General features: G+C 30.0%; 1 protein-coding gene across 1 annotated transcript in view; it reads left to right on the top strand.

Annotated features, from left to right (window-relative positions):
* Positions 1–13841, top strand: part of LOC142231262 (otoferlin-like) — a 239237-nt gene that overhangs the window by 189613 nt on the left and 35783 nt on the right. Inside the window, exons 9-11 of the mRNA XM_075301878.1 lie at positions 3583–3766; positions 3833–3895; positions 10766–10850. Coding sequence (XP_075157993.1) covers positions 3583–3766; positions 3833–3895; positions 10766–10850 — 332 coding nt within the window. The remainder of the gene's footprint in view (positions 1–3582; positions 3767–3832; positions 3896–10765; positions 10851–13841) is intronic.

The following is a 13841-nucleotide window of genomic DNA, read 5'->3' as shown; positions in this document are numbered from 1 at the left end:
ATTTTCACGAAATATTACATAGAAATAAAATTTTTACAAAATTTTCTTTAGAAATAAAACTTTGGCAAAATGTTCTATACAAATAAAATTTTGACCAAATGTCCTACAGAAATAAAATTTTGAAAAAATTGTCTACTGGAATAAAATTTTAATAAAATTTTACATAAAAATAAAATTTTTACAAAATTTTACATAAAATTAAAGTTTTGACAAAATTTTCTATAAAATTAAAGTTTTGACAAAATTTTCTATAAAAATAAAACTTGGCAAAAATTGTCTATAGAAATACAATTTTGACAAAATTTTCCAATATATTATGCAGAAATAAAATTTTGTTAAATTGTCTATAGAAATAAAATTTTCTATAGAAATAAAACTTTGGCAAAATTTTCTATAAATTTTCACAAAATGTTCTACAGAATTAAAGTTTTGACAAAATTTTCTATTGAAATAAAGTTTTAACAAAATTTTCTATAGATATAAAATTTTGCGAAATTTTTAATAGAAATAAAACTTTAATAAAATTTTCTTTGAAAATAAAATCTTGATAACATTTTCTATAAAATTACATTTTTACAATATTTTCTATAGAAAAAAAATTTGACAAAGTTTTCTATAAGCAAAAAAGATTTCACAAAATTTTCTATAAAAATAAAATTTTGACAAAATTTTCTATCAAAATAAAATTTTGACAAAATTTTCCATAGAAACTAAATTTTGACAAAACTTTCGAAAGAAATAAAATTTCAACAAAATTTTCTATAGATATAAAATTTTGACGAAATTTTTTATAGAAATAAAATTTTAATAAAATTTTCTCTAAAAATAAAAATTTCACAAAACATTACATAGAAATAAAATTTTTACAAAATTTTCTATGGAAATAAACTTTGGCAAAATTTTCTATACAAATAAAATTTTGACCAAATGTTCTATAGAAATAAAATTTTGACAAAATTTTCTATAAAAATAAAATTTTGACAAAATTTTCTATAGAAATACAATTTTGACAAAATTTTTCATAAAAATAAAATTTTCACAATATATTATGTAAAAATAGAATTTTGATAAAATTGTCTATAGAAACAAAATTTTCACAAAATATTATATAGAAATAAAATTTTCTATAGAAATAAAACTTTGGCAAAATTTTCTATAGAAATAAAATTTTGAAAAACATTGTCTATTGAAATAAAATTTTGATACAATTTTGTACAGAATTAAAGTTTTGACAAAATTTTCTGTAGAAATAAAATTTTAACAAAATTTTTTATAGATATAAAATTTTGACGAAATTTTCTATAGAAATAAAACTTTAATAAAATTTTCTTTAAAAATAAAATTTTTACAAAGTTTTCTATATGCAAAAAAAAATTTTACAAAATTTTCTATAGGCAAAATAATTTTGACAAAATTTTCTATCAAAATAAAATTTTGACAAAAATTTCTATAGAAATAAAATTTTGACAAAATTTTCTATACAAATAAAATTTTCACAAAACATTACATAGAAATAATTTTTTTACAAAATTTTCTATAGAACTAAAACTTTGGCAAAATTTTCTATACAAATAAAATTTTGACCAAATGTTCTATAGAAATAAAATTTCGACAAAATTTTACATAAAAATAAAATGTTGACAAAATTTTCTATAAAAATAAAATTTTGACAAAATTTTCTATAGAAATACAATTTTGACAAAATTTTCACAATATATTATGTAGAAATAAAATTTTCTATAGAAATAAAAATTTGGCAAAATTTTCTATAGAAATAAAATTTTGACAAAATTTTCTATAGAAATAAAATTTTGAAAAACATTGTCTATTGAAATAAAATTTTGACAAAATTTTGTATAGAATTAAAGTTTTGTCAAAATTTTCTATAGAAATAAAATTTTAACAAAATTTTCTATAGATATAAAATTTTGACGAAATTTTCTATAGAAATAAAACTTTGACAAAATTTTTTATAGAAATACAATTTTGACAAAAATTTCCATAGAAATAAAATTTTCACAATATATTATGTAGAAATAAAATTTTTATAGAATTGTCTATGGAAATAAAATTTTTACAAAATATATAGAAATAAAATTTTGACAAAATTTTCTATAGAATTGAAGTTTTGACAAAATTTTCTATAGAAATAAAATTTTGACAAAAATTTCCATAGAAATAAAATTTTCACAATATATTATGTAGAAATAAAATTTTTATAGAATTGTCTATGGAAATAAAATTTTTACAAAATATATAGAAATAAAATTTTGACAAAATTTTCTATAAAAATAAAATTTTGACAAAATTTTCTCTACAAATAAAATATTCACAAAAATTTCTATAGAGCTAAAACTTTGGCAAAATTTTCTATACAAATAAAATGTTGACCAAACGTTCTATAGAAATAAAATTTCGACAAAATTTTACATAAAAATAAAATTTTGACAAAATTGTCTATAGAAATAAATTTTTGAAAATATATAGATATAAAATTTTGACGAAATTTTCTATAGAAATAAAACTTTAATAAAATTTTCTTTATGAATAAAAGCTTGACAAGATTTTTTATAAAAATAAAATTTTGACAAAATTTTCTATAAAAATAAAATTTTGACAAAATTTTCTATAAAAATAAAATTTTGACAAACAATTTCCATAGAAATAAAATTTTCACAATATGTTATGTAGAAATAAAATTTTATAGAATTGTCTATGGAAATAAAATTTTCACAAAATATATAGAAATAAAATTTTGACAAAATTTTCTATAGAATTAAAATTGTGACAAAATTTTCTACAGAAATAAAATTTTAACAAAATTTTCTTTAAATATAAAATTTTCTATAGAAATAAAACTTTAATAAAATTTTCTTTAAAAATAAAATCTTGACAAAATTTTCTATAAAAATAAAATCTTGACAAAATTTTCTATAAAAATAAAATTTTAACAAAATTTTCTATAGGACAAATTTTCTATACAAATAAAATTTTGACAATTTTTTTTTTGTAAAAATAAAATTTTAACAAAATTTTTTATAGAAATACAATTTTGACAAAATTTTCCATAGAAATAAAATTATTACAATATATTATGTAGAAATAAAATTGTGATAGAATTGTCTATGGAAATAAAATTTTCACAAAATATAGAAATAAAATTTTGACAAATTTTTCTATAGAAATAAAACTTTGGCAAAATTTTCTATAGAAATAAAATGTTGACAAAATTTTCTATTGAAATATTTTTTGGCAAAATTTTACATAGAAATAAAACTTTGACAACATTTTACATAAAAATAAAATTTTGACAATTGTATAAAGATATTACGATGGTATACAGAAGTATTTTCATTAAACAAAATCTGCATCTATGGCTCGGAATCCTAAAGGAAAGTCCAAACTCATAAAATCCAAATAAACTTTTTTTGAGTTTTATGGGAAAACATTCAAAATACTCACTACAGTATTTAAACATATTGGCAAAGCCAATCATCAAATATTGAGATCTATTAACATTTCGATTGTTTTAGTTCATCTTTTTCATCGCAAATGTTCATTTGATTCCTTTTGCCATTTTAGGATAAAACAAATGACCCGAACGGAAGATCATCTGAAATCGCAAGATTTTCAAATTTGTATTACAATCATTGAAGCTCGACAACTGCCAGGTTTGAATATGGATCCCGTGGTATGCATACAAGTTGGGGATCAAAAAAAGTATACCAGTGTTAAGGAGAGTACAAATTGCCCCTATTACAACGAAGTAAGCAAATCATTAATATTATGGTTTAATCAAGATAGACAAACAAAATTTTCTTCAATCTTTTAGTATTTTGTCTTTGATTTTCATATGCCTCCTGTTATGTTATTTGATAAAATTATTACTTTGTCGGTAAGTATTAAGCTAAACAAAATTAAATTAAATATTTAACAAGTATCTAATATTCAAATAAAATTAATTAATATGTTCGGTAATCTAAAAGCAGGGACAAATAAGTTTATGCCTTTGGACATGTAGTATTTTCTTTAAATAAAAATAGTTCGAATTTTTAGCACAACACAACCAGGATTTTTGCCGGTAAAAGAAAAACTTTATGTTTCTAATTTTTATTCTCAGTAAAACTTACAGTCCACCATGTATCGTCTGTGTTCCAAGAGTCCTTTAACAAAAAAAGTTAATTATGTTTGGAACCTTTTTCAATTAAAAAATTATTTGATAGAATTGACTTTTTAATCAGATAACAAGTCAATTAGGTCAATGACAGAACAATTTTTAAATTTTCATTTAAAAAAATAAGTGATACAATTATATCGGTCAATAAACTCAGAAAACTAATTCAGTTTAAAAAATGATTAATTTTTTTATTTTTAATAAAAAAATAAAAATAAAAACACCATGTCAATTAAGAAAGTGATGGAAAATAGTTACGCCTTTAATTAAAAATTTATTGATACAATCATTTTTTAATCAAACTAAGAATATACAGTTATTGAAGAAAATGAAAGAAAATTTCGTGGTTTTTATTAAACAATTAATAGTTCCTGTTAACAATTTAATTAAAAAATGTAATCGATGGCGATTGCAAACCTTAATTATTTGTTTAACTGATTTAATTAAAAAGTTTAATGAAATGATTAATGGAATCTATCAAAAAACTAATTTAGTTTTCCAACCGACAGCAAATAAATTTTTGATTGAATCAATTAAAAAATTAAATAGTTTTAAAAAATTAATTGAAAATTAATTAATTTTCAAATCAATTAATTTTTTTATCATTTAGTTTTTATGCCCAATTAAAACTGTGATTGAATCAGAAAAAAATGTTTTATATATATGAAGAAACAAGTATATACGGCCGAAAATTCAAGCAAGCCAATTGCAAGGAATCTTAAGCTTTTTTAACATTATCTTCTAAATTGTAAGTTACTCCTCTAGAAATAAAATGTTGACAAAATTTTCTATAGAAATAAAATTTTGATAAAATTTTCAAAAAAATGGACTAAATTTTCTATAGAAATAAAATTGTGACAAAATGTTCTATAGACACAAAATTTTGACAAAATTTTCTATAGAAATAAAATTTTGACAAAATTTTCTATTTCAAATTTCAACCGAATCAAATGAAATTTGCTCTTCGAAGAGGCTCCGGAAGCCAAATCTGGGGATCACTTTATATGGGATTTATATGGAACAAATTTTGCACGTTTGTTAGATGGCACAAACTTACATCTCGTACGAAATTTCGATAGGATCGAATGAAGTTTGCTTTTCCAGGAGTCACCTAGACACTAATTATTTTGGTATTGATTTCGAGCCAAAGAAACGGAGTATTGAAGTAAGGATATTTTTAAGACACAATTTTCTTTTAGATTTGAGTTTTTCGTACTTGATTCTAGGAAGCAAATTCTAATTTATTCGTTTTTATACCCTCCATCATAGGGTGGGGGTATGTTAACTTTGTCATTCCGTTTGTAACACATCGAAATATTGCTCTAAGACTCCATAAAGTATATATATTCTGGGTCGTGGTGAAATTCTGAGTCGATCTGAGCATGTCCGTCCGTCCGTCTGTTGAAATCAAGCTAACTTCCGAACGAAACAAGCTATCGACTTGGAACTTTGCACAAGTAGTTGTTATTGATGTAGGTCGCATGGTATTGCAAATGGGCCATATTGGTCCACTTTTACGTATAGCCCCATATAAACGGACCCCCAAATTTGGCCTGCGATTGCTCTAAGAGAAACAAATTTCATCCGATTGGTCCACATCGGTTCATAATTATATATAGACCCCATATACACCGATCACCGGATTTGACCTCCGGAGCCTCTTGGAAGACCAAAATTCATCTGATTCAGTTGAAATTTGGTACGTGATATAAATATATGGCCTCAAACACCCATGCAAAAATTGGTCAATAATTATATATAGCCCCCATATAAACCGATCCCCCAATTTGGATTGCGGAACCTCTAAGGGAAGCAAATTTCATCCGATACGGCTGAAATTTGGTACATGGTGTAAGTATATGATATCCAACAACTATGCAAAACTTGGTCCACATCGGTCTATAATTATATATAGCCCCCATATAAACCGATCCCCAGATTTGACCTCCGGAGCCCCTTGGAAGAGCAAAATTCATCCGATTCGGTTGAAATTTGGTACGTGATGTTAGTATATGGTATCCAACAACCATGCAGGAATTGGTTCATATCAGTCCATAATTATATATAGCACCCATATAAACCGATCCCCAGATTTGACCTCCGGTGCCTTTTGGAGAAGCAAAATTCATCCGATCTGGTTGAAATTTGGTACGTGGTGGTAGTATATGATATTTAACAACCATGCCAAAAGTGGTCCATATCAGTCCATAATCATATATAGCCCCCATATAAACCGATCCCGAGATTTGGTTTTGGAGCCTCTTGGAGGAGCAAATTTCATCCGAGTCAGTTGAAATTTGGTACATTGTGCTAGCATATGGCCGTTAACAACCATGCCTAACTAGGTCAATATCGCTCTATAGTTATATATAGCCCTCAGATAAATCCCCAATCACACAACAATTGGTCCATATCAAGTTCATAATTCTATATAGCCCCCATATAATCGACCCCCATATTTCGATTCTGGCTCTCTACGTACCGTGCAAAAGTCCATGTCGATTCGTAATTATTTGTAGACTTACCTATACATAACTTTTTTGTCTAATATATACGACGTATGGACTTACTCACAATTTAGAAAACGATGTTAAGATACCACAACCCAAATAATTCGATTGAGGATGACAGTCTTTCGTAGAAGTTTCTACGCAATCCATGGTGGAGGGTACATAAGATTCGGCCTGGTCGAACTTACGGCCGTATATACTTGTTTCAGATTTTTTCTTCATGTGCTATCAAAGTCTATTAAAAACGTGTTAACGACATTTTAAATTTCCAAATTCTAGCTTATGAAATGTTTCAAGTAAAAAAACGTCTTTAAACTAAAGCGTTAAAAAATATCTACTATTAAAAAAAACAATTTAAAAAAATTTTGAATATTTTTTCCGAAGTATTAAATCCAAGTTGACCTTAATAGAACGAAATTATCTTTCATGTTACGATACCCCATTTTCAGTCGAATCACTTAATTATAAGGACAAAACCTTCACATTGAAAAGTTTATCGACTTTTCGACAAGGAAAAACTTTATATCAGAGAAATACGCTTTTTATGCTAATCAAAATTCGTATTCGTATTTTAAGGACATGAAATCTTTGGTATCATGACAGTATTTTTTCAGTGTACCTTTGGCACGAATTTTGGCCTTAAAATGGCCGACAAACCCATCACACGCTTCGGTATTTTTGCCCAACCTTACCTTCTTAATTACCCTAAAAGTCAAACCGTTTGAAATCTCTGAGGTTTTCGCGGCCTTTGTGCAGTAAAAATGAAACGAGGATCCTTCATTTTAAGACATTCGTGATTGACGCGTGATTGACCTTCATTTTAAGACATTCTTGATTGACGCATGCTGAGTACGATGGCGCTGGGTCCTGTCCATGGTCTGCGGCTGAAATGGTTGTCTTCCGAGGGCTTCGATACTGTCTGAAGGACATTTTCCCGATAATATACACTCATAGAAAAAAGTCTGCTGAAAACAGCAGTCGATGTCTGCTGTTATATTTTTATACTTCAGGGCGTAATGAACAACAATTTATAAAATTTTTAGGTTATAAAATTTTCCCCAAAGCCTATTTAAGAACCAAAAGTAGTTTTTGGTATATTTTTGCACTGTAATATACTACAAGCTCCTAAATACGATCAGCAAACATTTTGTTTGCTGTTATGCCTCAATTCGATAAATATTCAGATTTTTGGTCCAATACTATAGATATTCATAAAATATTGTTTTAATTATGTTAGGATTGCTCCTAAGTTGACATTTTTATTTGTTTTAGCCAAAATAAAATATGTTTTAGTGTAATCGAACTTCAAAAATAGCAGGAAATGTTTGCTATTTTAGCAAACAGTGACTGCTGTCCCTTTTCCAGCAGACTTTCTGCTGTTTTAGCAGACTTTTCTGCTGTCCCTAATAACAAATTTCTTTGGGTGTACGGAGTAGATTTCGATCAGATCTGGTCTTCGCTTTTTGGATTAACCACTTTTAAGACGTGATACAAAACTGCCACTATCATGGTGACGATCAATGATACGACAAATGAATTAATTATTCACATTTCACATTTATGGTGGATGGCTCCAACGATAGCCACTGGTGTTTTTCCAACCAAATATAAATCAACCACACTATCATGCTTGAATTCCATTACGACTAATTTTATTTCTGAATGCAATAGATCAAAATGCTTCTGTAAGCATGTGAACAATAATATGAACTGCAACTGGAATAAATCTGTCAGCTATTAGACGAGCGTTTTAAAAATGATAGCAACCTAAAATCGGTTGCAGTACATATCAGACACCCTGTATTTGATGTGATTCATGATGAAGTGATTAATTTGATATTCAAGGTTAAAGTCTCCTTGTGCGTGATGATGATGAAGTTTCATCGAATTTCTTATCCATCCTCATTTCATATTTGTTTGTTACATAAACAACCAATTTAAATTTTATCTAATTAACTAATTGATGGTTGAGATGCGTTAATCCTTAGCTAATGATGTGAAGCTCTTGTAGCGACAGCCAGAGAGAATAATTGCATGTGGGAGCAAGGATGTTAAAGCTCATCACAATTACTTTCGCTTAAGATAATTATTTTTGCTGCCACGCAAATATCTGGTACTCAATTACCTCCATTGTTTTCAATGAAGTGTTATTTTTATGAGTTTAACAAAGGATGATTTATTGGTTTACATTATCCATTGTATTGTTGCATTATTATACACTGAAAAAAAATATTGTCGTGAGGTCATGCCTTTAAAATACGAATGCAAATTTTTCTTAGCATAGAAGACGCATTTCGCTAATATAATTTTTTTTTCCTTGTCCAAAAGTCGATAAACTTTTCAATGAAGTCGGAGTGTCCTTATAATTAAGTGATTTCACTTAAAAATGGGTATCATAACATGAAATAAAACATGTTTGGGCTAAGGTCAACTTGACTTTAATAATTTAGAAAAATTCTTTAAATTTAATGAAATTGTCTTTAAATTTGTTGGCTTTATTTTAAAGACGTTTTTTACTTGAAACATAGCATTAGTTCTACTGGAAGTCCAGTCTTAATTTGGGAAATAAAGTTTTCGTTAACTCGTTTTTAAAGGACTTTGATAGCATACTTTCTTTGAGAGCAATTATGTTATTGTACCACATTCCAAATTGAATTGGATGAAATTTCCTCTTACATGAGGCTCCGAAAGTTGGGAAGATGAATTATATGCGCCTATCCTTAAAAGTGCTTCGATATGGCCAATTTGCAATGCCATAAGACCTAAACAAGAATTATTTGAAGACAGTAGATCGATCTAAACTTACCGTGATTTCAACGAACAGACAGACAGACGGACATTGAGATTGTCAGAAAATATTTACTAATTTTTTACATCTAGTAGGATCACTTTTTTCAGCGTGAATGTCTAACAGGTTGGCTGATAAGTCACCGGTCTAACAAAGAAAAACACATTTTTTTGTCAAAATTCGTTTTTATTATTCTACATAGTTCCCTTCAAGAGCGATACAACGATTATAACGACTTTCCAATTTTTTTATACCATTTTGGTAGTACTCCTTCCGTTTTGCCTCAAAATAGGCCTCAGTTTCGGCGATCACCTCTTCATCGCAGCCAATTTTTTTTCCTGCGAGCATCCTTTTGAGGTCTGAGAACAAGAAAAAGTCGCTGTAGGCCAGATCTGGAGAATACGGTGCGTGGGAAAGCAATTCGAAGCCCAATTCATGAATTTTTGCCATCGTTCTCAATGACTTGTGGCACGGTGCGTTGTCTTGGTGGAACAACAATTTTTTCTTCTTCATATGGGGCCGTTTTGCCGCGATTTCGACCTTCAAACGATCCAATAACGCCATATAATAGTCACTGTTGATGGTTTTTCCCTTCTCAAGATAATCGATAAAAATTATACCATGCGCATCCCAAAAAACAGAGGCCATTACTTTGTCAGCGGACTTTTGAGTCTTTCCACGCTTCCGAGACGGTTCACCGGTCGCTGTCCACTCAGCCGACTGTCGATTGGACTCAGGAGTGTAGTGATGGAGCCATGTTTCATCCATTGTCTCATGTCGACGGAAAAACTCGGGTGTATTACGAGTAAACAGCTGCAAACACCGCTGACAGCGGTGTTCGTGCTCAGCGTTCACCGTCCTCCGTGCTCATTTCACCACGCTTGAATTTTACATACCAAGCAATTATTGTTGATTTCCCTGGGGCAGAGTCCGGAAACTCATTATCAAGCCAAGTTTTTGCTTCCACCGTATTGTTTCCCTTCAGAAAACAGTATTTTATCAAAAAATTTTTTCACAATAACAAAAGTTACTTCACCAAAGACGCTCTATCTCACAAACTAATTGACTTAAAGACGTCAAATTTGGATACGAATTATTTGAAGGTTGGTACTATATAAAAATAATATGCATTTAATACTAGCGACGCCATCTATGTGTCAGACCGGGGACTTATCAGCCAACCTTTTATATATGATGTCTTTACTACCTTTTACATTTATTACATTTTAAAAATGAATTGTATATTAATTCTCTATTAATTCTTGAATATTAATTCTCCAAATATAAATATAGGTTTTACAATCGAGAAAATTTTTACGAGCTGGAACCTTAGTGGGCTCCTTCAAAATAGATTTATCTACTGTATATGATGCAGCGGGTATATATTACAAATGAATTAATTTTCTCACAAATTGTCGTACTATGTAGTTTTTTCTTAAATATTGATGTTCTCCCTTCGTGTTGTTTAAATAAAAAAACTCTTATCCTTGAGTTGTTAAAACTTCCAAATTTCCAAAACAGATATTTCCAAAGGCTGCAAACAAACACAAAATATTTTTTGTATTTTGGACATATCTGTGATGGTTTAATATTTTTTACAGAGATTTTAAAGTAATTATTAGTTGTAAATACATTACCTTTTTTTAAATATCTAATTTGTTAATGAATGTTGTTTCCTTTTTCCATTTCTTCTTTCCTTTCTTCCTAATACTTAAACTTGTTTTTTTTCCTCCAATAAAAAAAAAAAAATAAAAACTGTCGACTAAATTTTGTGTAAAAAAATACCCTTGAAATCTGTAACAAAAAAAAAAACACAAACAAACAACACAAAATACATCAACAAAATGCCGGAAAAAAATTATGTCCGACCTCATGAAAACACAACAAAACTTGTAAAATTTTCCAAATTTAATTGTTACTAACCTCTGCATGCGTTACCCACCATACACAAAACAAAAGGTCTTACAAAGTCGTAGTGTTTTAAGGCCAAATAAATTAATTGGTAATTTCAAATTGGATGTAGCAACGGTCTGGACCCAAAAAGGTAACAGCCAAAATGGTTATAACCACACATCCGCACATCAAGGACTCCAAATACAACACCCCCAACACCAACCATAAAACAAATTCCACTTTCACTTCATTGTTCTTTTCGCTTAGCTATTCATTTCCTTAATTTCGGGTATTAATAGAAAAATGCCATAAGAACCCAAAACTTTGTTAATAGTTTTAACGAAAAGGTATAAGGGACGAAGGATAGAAATTACTTCTGTGAATTTCTATCTCTAAATATAAATGGTGGAAAATGTATCTAAAGACACAAAGAATGAATTATGGGATTTGCGATGTAAGTAATTTGACATGAATTTTCGGTTAATTTCTCCATTTAATAGGACATTAAATAATGTCAAATTGCTTTTGGATCACAAAATTAAATGATCCAAAAAGACCATTCGAAAGTAAAAATATAAACTGTAATTTTGGACTAAAAACTTCACAAACTAAAAACAAAATCTATTCGAACACACACATGAATATGTCCATCTGCTATATGATTCACATTTTTGACCTATTGGGGGACTTAGGGAGGCTACAGGCTGAGACTTTAAACATCATTCCGTCTTCCCGTTTGCTGTTGGCTCGCTACGTTCTGCTCGTACTTCGGTTATATAAGTTCAACCACTGAGACGTTTGGGCAAACAGTTTAACCACTGAGATCATCGGATCAACAGTTCAACGACTGCGACCTTCGGGCCTACAGTTCAACCACTGAGATCTTCGTATCTACCGTTCAAACACTGATATATACGAATTAACAGTTCAACCACTGAGACCTTCGTATCTACCGTTAAAACACTGATATATACGAATTAACAGTTCAACCACTGAGACCTTCGGATCTATCGTTCAACCACTGAGACTTTCAGCCCTACAGTTCAACCACGTAGATCTTCAGATTTATCGGATCAACAATTCAATCGCTGAGACTTCCGATCTAATGTTCAACTACTGAGATCTTCGAATCGACAGTTCTACCACTGAGATGTTTGGATCTACACCATTCAACTCCTGCGATCTAAATACGGAGCAACAGATCAACCGCTTAAACGTTCGGGCCTAAAGTTCAACTACTGAGATCTTCCGATCGACAGTTCCACCACTGAGAACTTTGGATCTACCGTTCAACCCCTGAAATCAACGGATCAACAGTTCAACCACTGATACCTTCAACCACTGATGCCTTCGCTAAGATCTTCCAATCGATAGCTTCAGAACTGAGATGTTAAGGTCGATAGTTCCAGCACGGAGATCTTCGGATCGTACAATTCAGCCACTGAGATCTTCGGATCAACAGTTCAATCACTAAGATATTTGGACCTACAGTTCTGCTACTTAGATCTTCCGATTGACAGTTCCACACTTCGGATATACCATTCAAACACTGAGATCTTCCAATCGATAGTTCCAGCGCTGATATCTTCTATCTTCACTGAGATAGTTCAACCACTGCGACCTTCGGGCCAATCACTGAGACATTCGGGCCTACAGTTCAACCACTGAGATCCTCGGATCTACCGTTCAAACACTGATATATACGAATCAATAGCTCAACCACTGAGACCTTCGGATCTATCGTTCAACCACTGGGACTTTCAGCCCTACAGTTCAACCACGTAGATCTTCAGATTTACCGGATCAACAATTGAATCACTGAGACTTTCGATCTATAGTTCAACTACTGAGATCTTCGAATCGACAGTTCTACCACTGAGATGCTTAGATCTACACCATTCAACTCCTGAGATCTACGTATCAACAGTTCAACCGCTTAAAAGTTCGGGCCTATAGTTCAACTACTGAGATCTTTCGATCGACAGTTCCACCACTGAGAACTTTGGATCGTTCAAACCCTGAAATCAAAGGACCAACTGTTCAACCACTGATACCTTCGGGCATGCAGTTCAATCACTGAGATCTTCCAATCGATAGCTCCAGAACTGAGATCGTCTGGTCGATAGTTTCACCACGGAGATCTTCGGATCGTACAATTCAGCCACTGAGATCTTCGGTTCAATCACTAAGATTTTTTGACCAACAGTTCTACTACTGAGATCTTCCGATTTACAGTTCCACCACTTCGGATATACCGTTCAAAAACTGAATCTTCCAATCGATAGTTCCAGCACTGAGATCTTCCGATTGATAGTTCAACCACAGAGACATTCGGACTTGAAATCATTGGATCTACCATTCAACCACTGAGATCTAGGGATCAACAGTTGAGCTTCTGAGATCTACGGGTCTAAAGTTAAACTCCACCATTGAGATTTTTTCGGTCTACCGTTCAACCCCTGAGATCAACGGATCA

The sequence above is a fragment of the Haematobia irritans genome, chromosome 3, assembly GCF_050003625.1.
Source record: "Haematobia irritans isolate KBUSLIRL chromosome 3, ASM5000362v1, whole genome shotgun sequence".
NCBI lineage: Eukaryota > Metazoa > Arthropoda > Insecta > Diptera > Muscidae > Haematobia > Haematobia irritans.
This window is presented reverse-complemented; position numbering and strand designations above follow the sequence as displayed.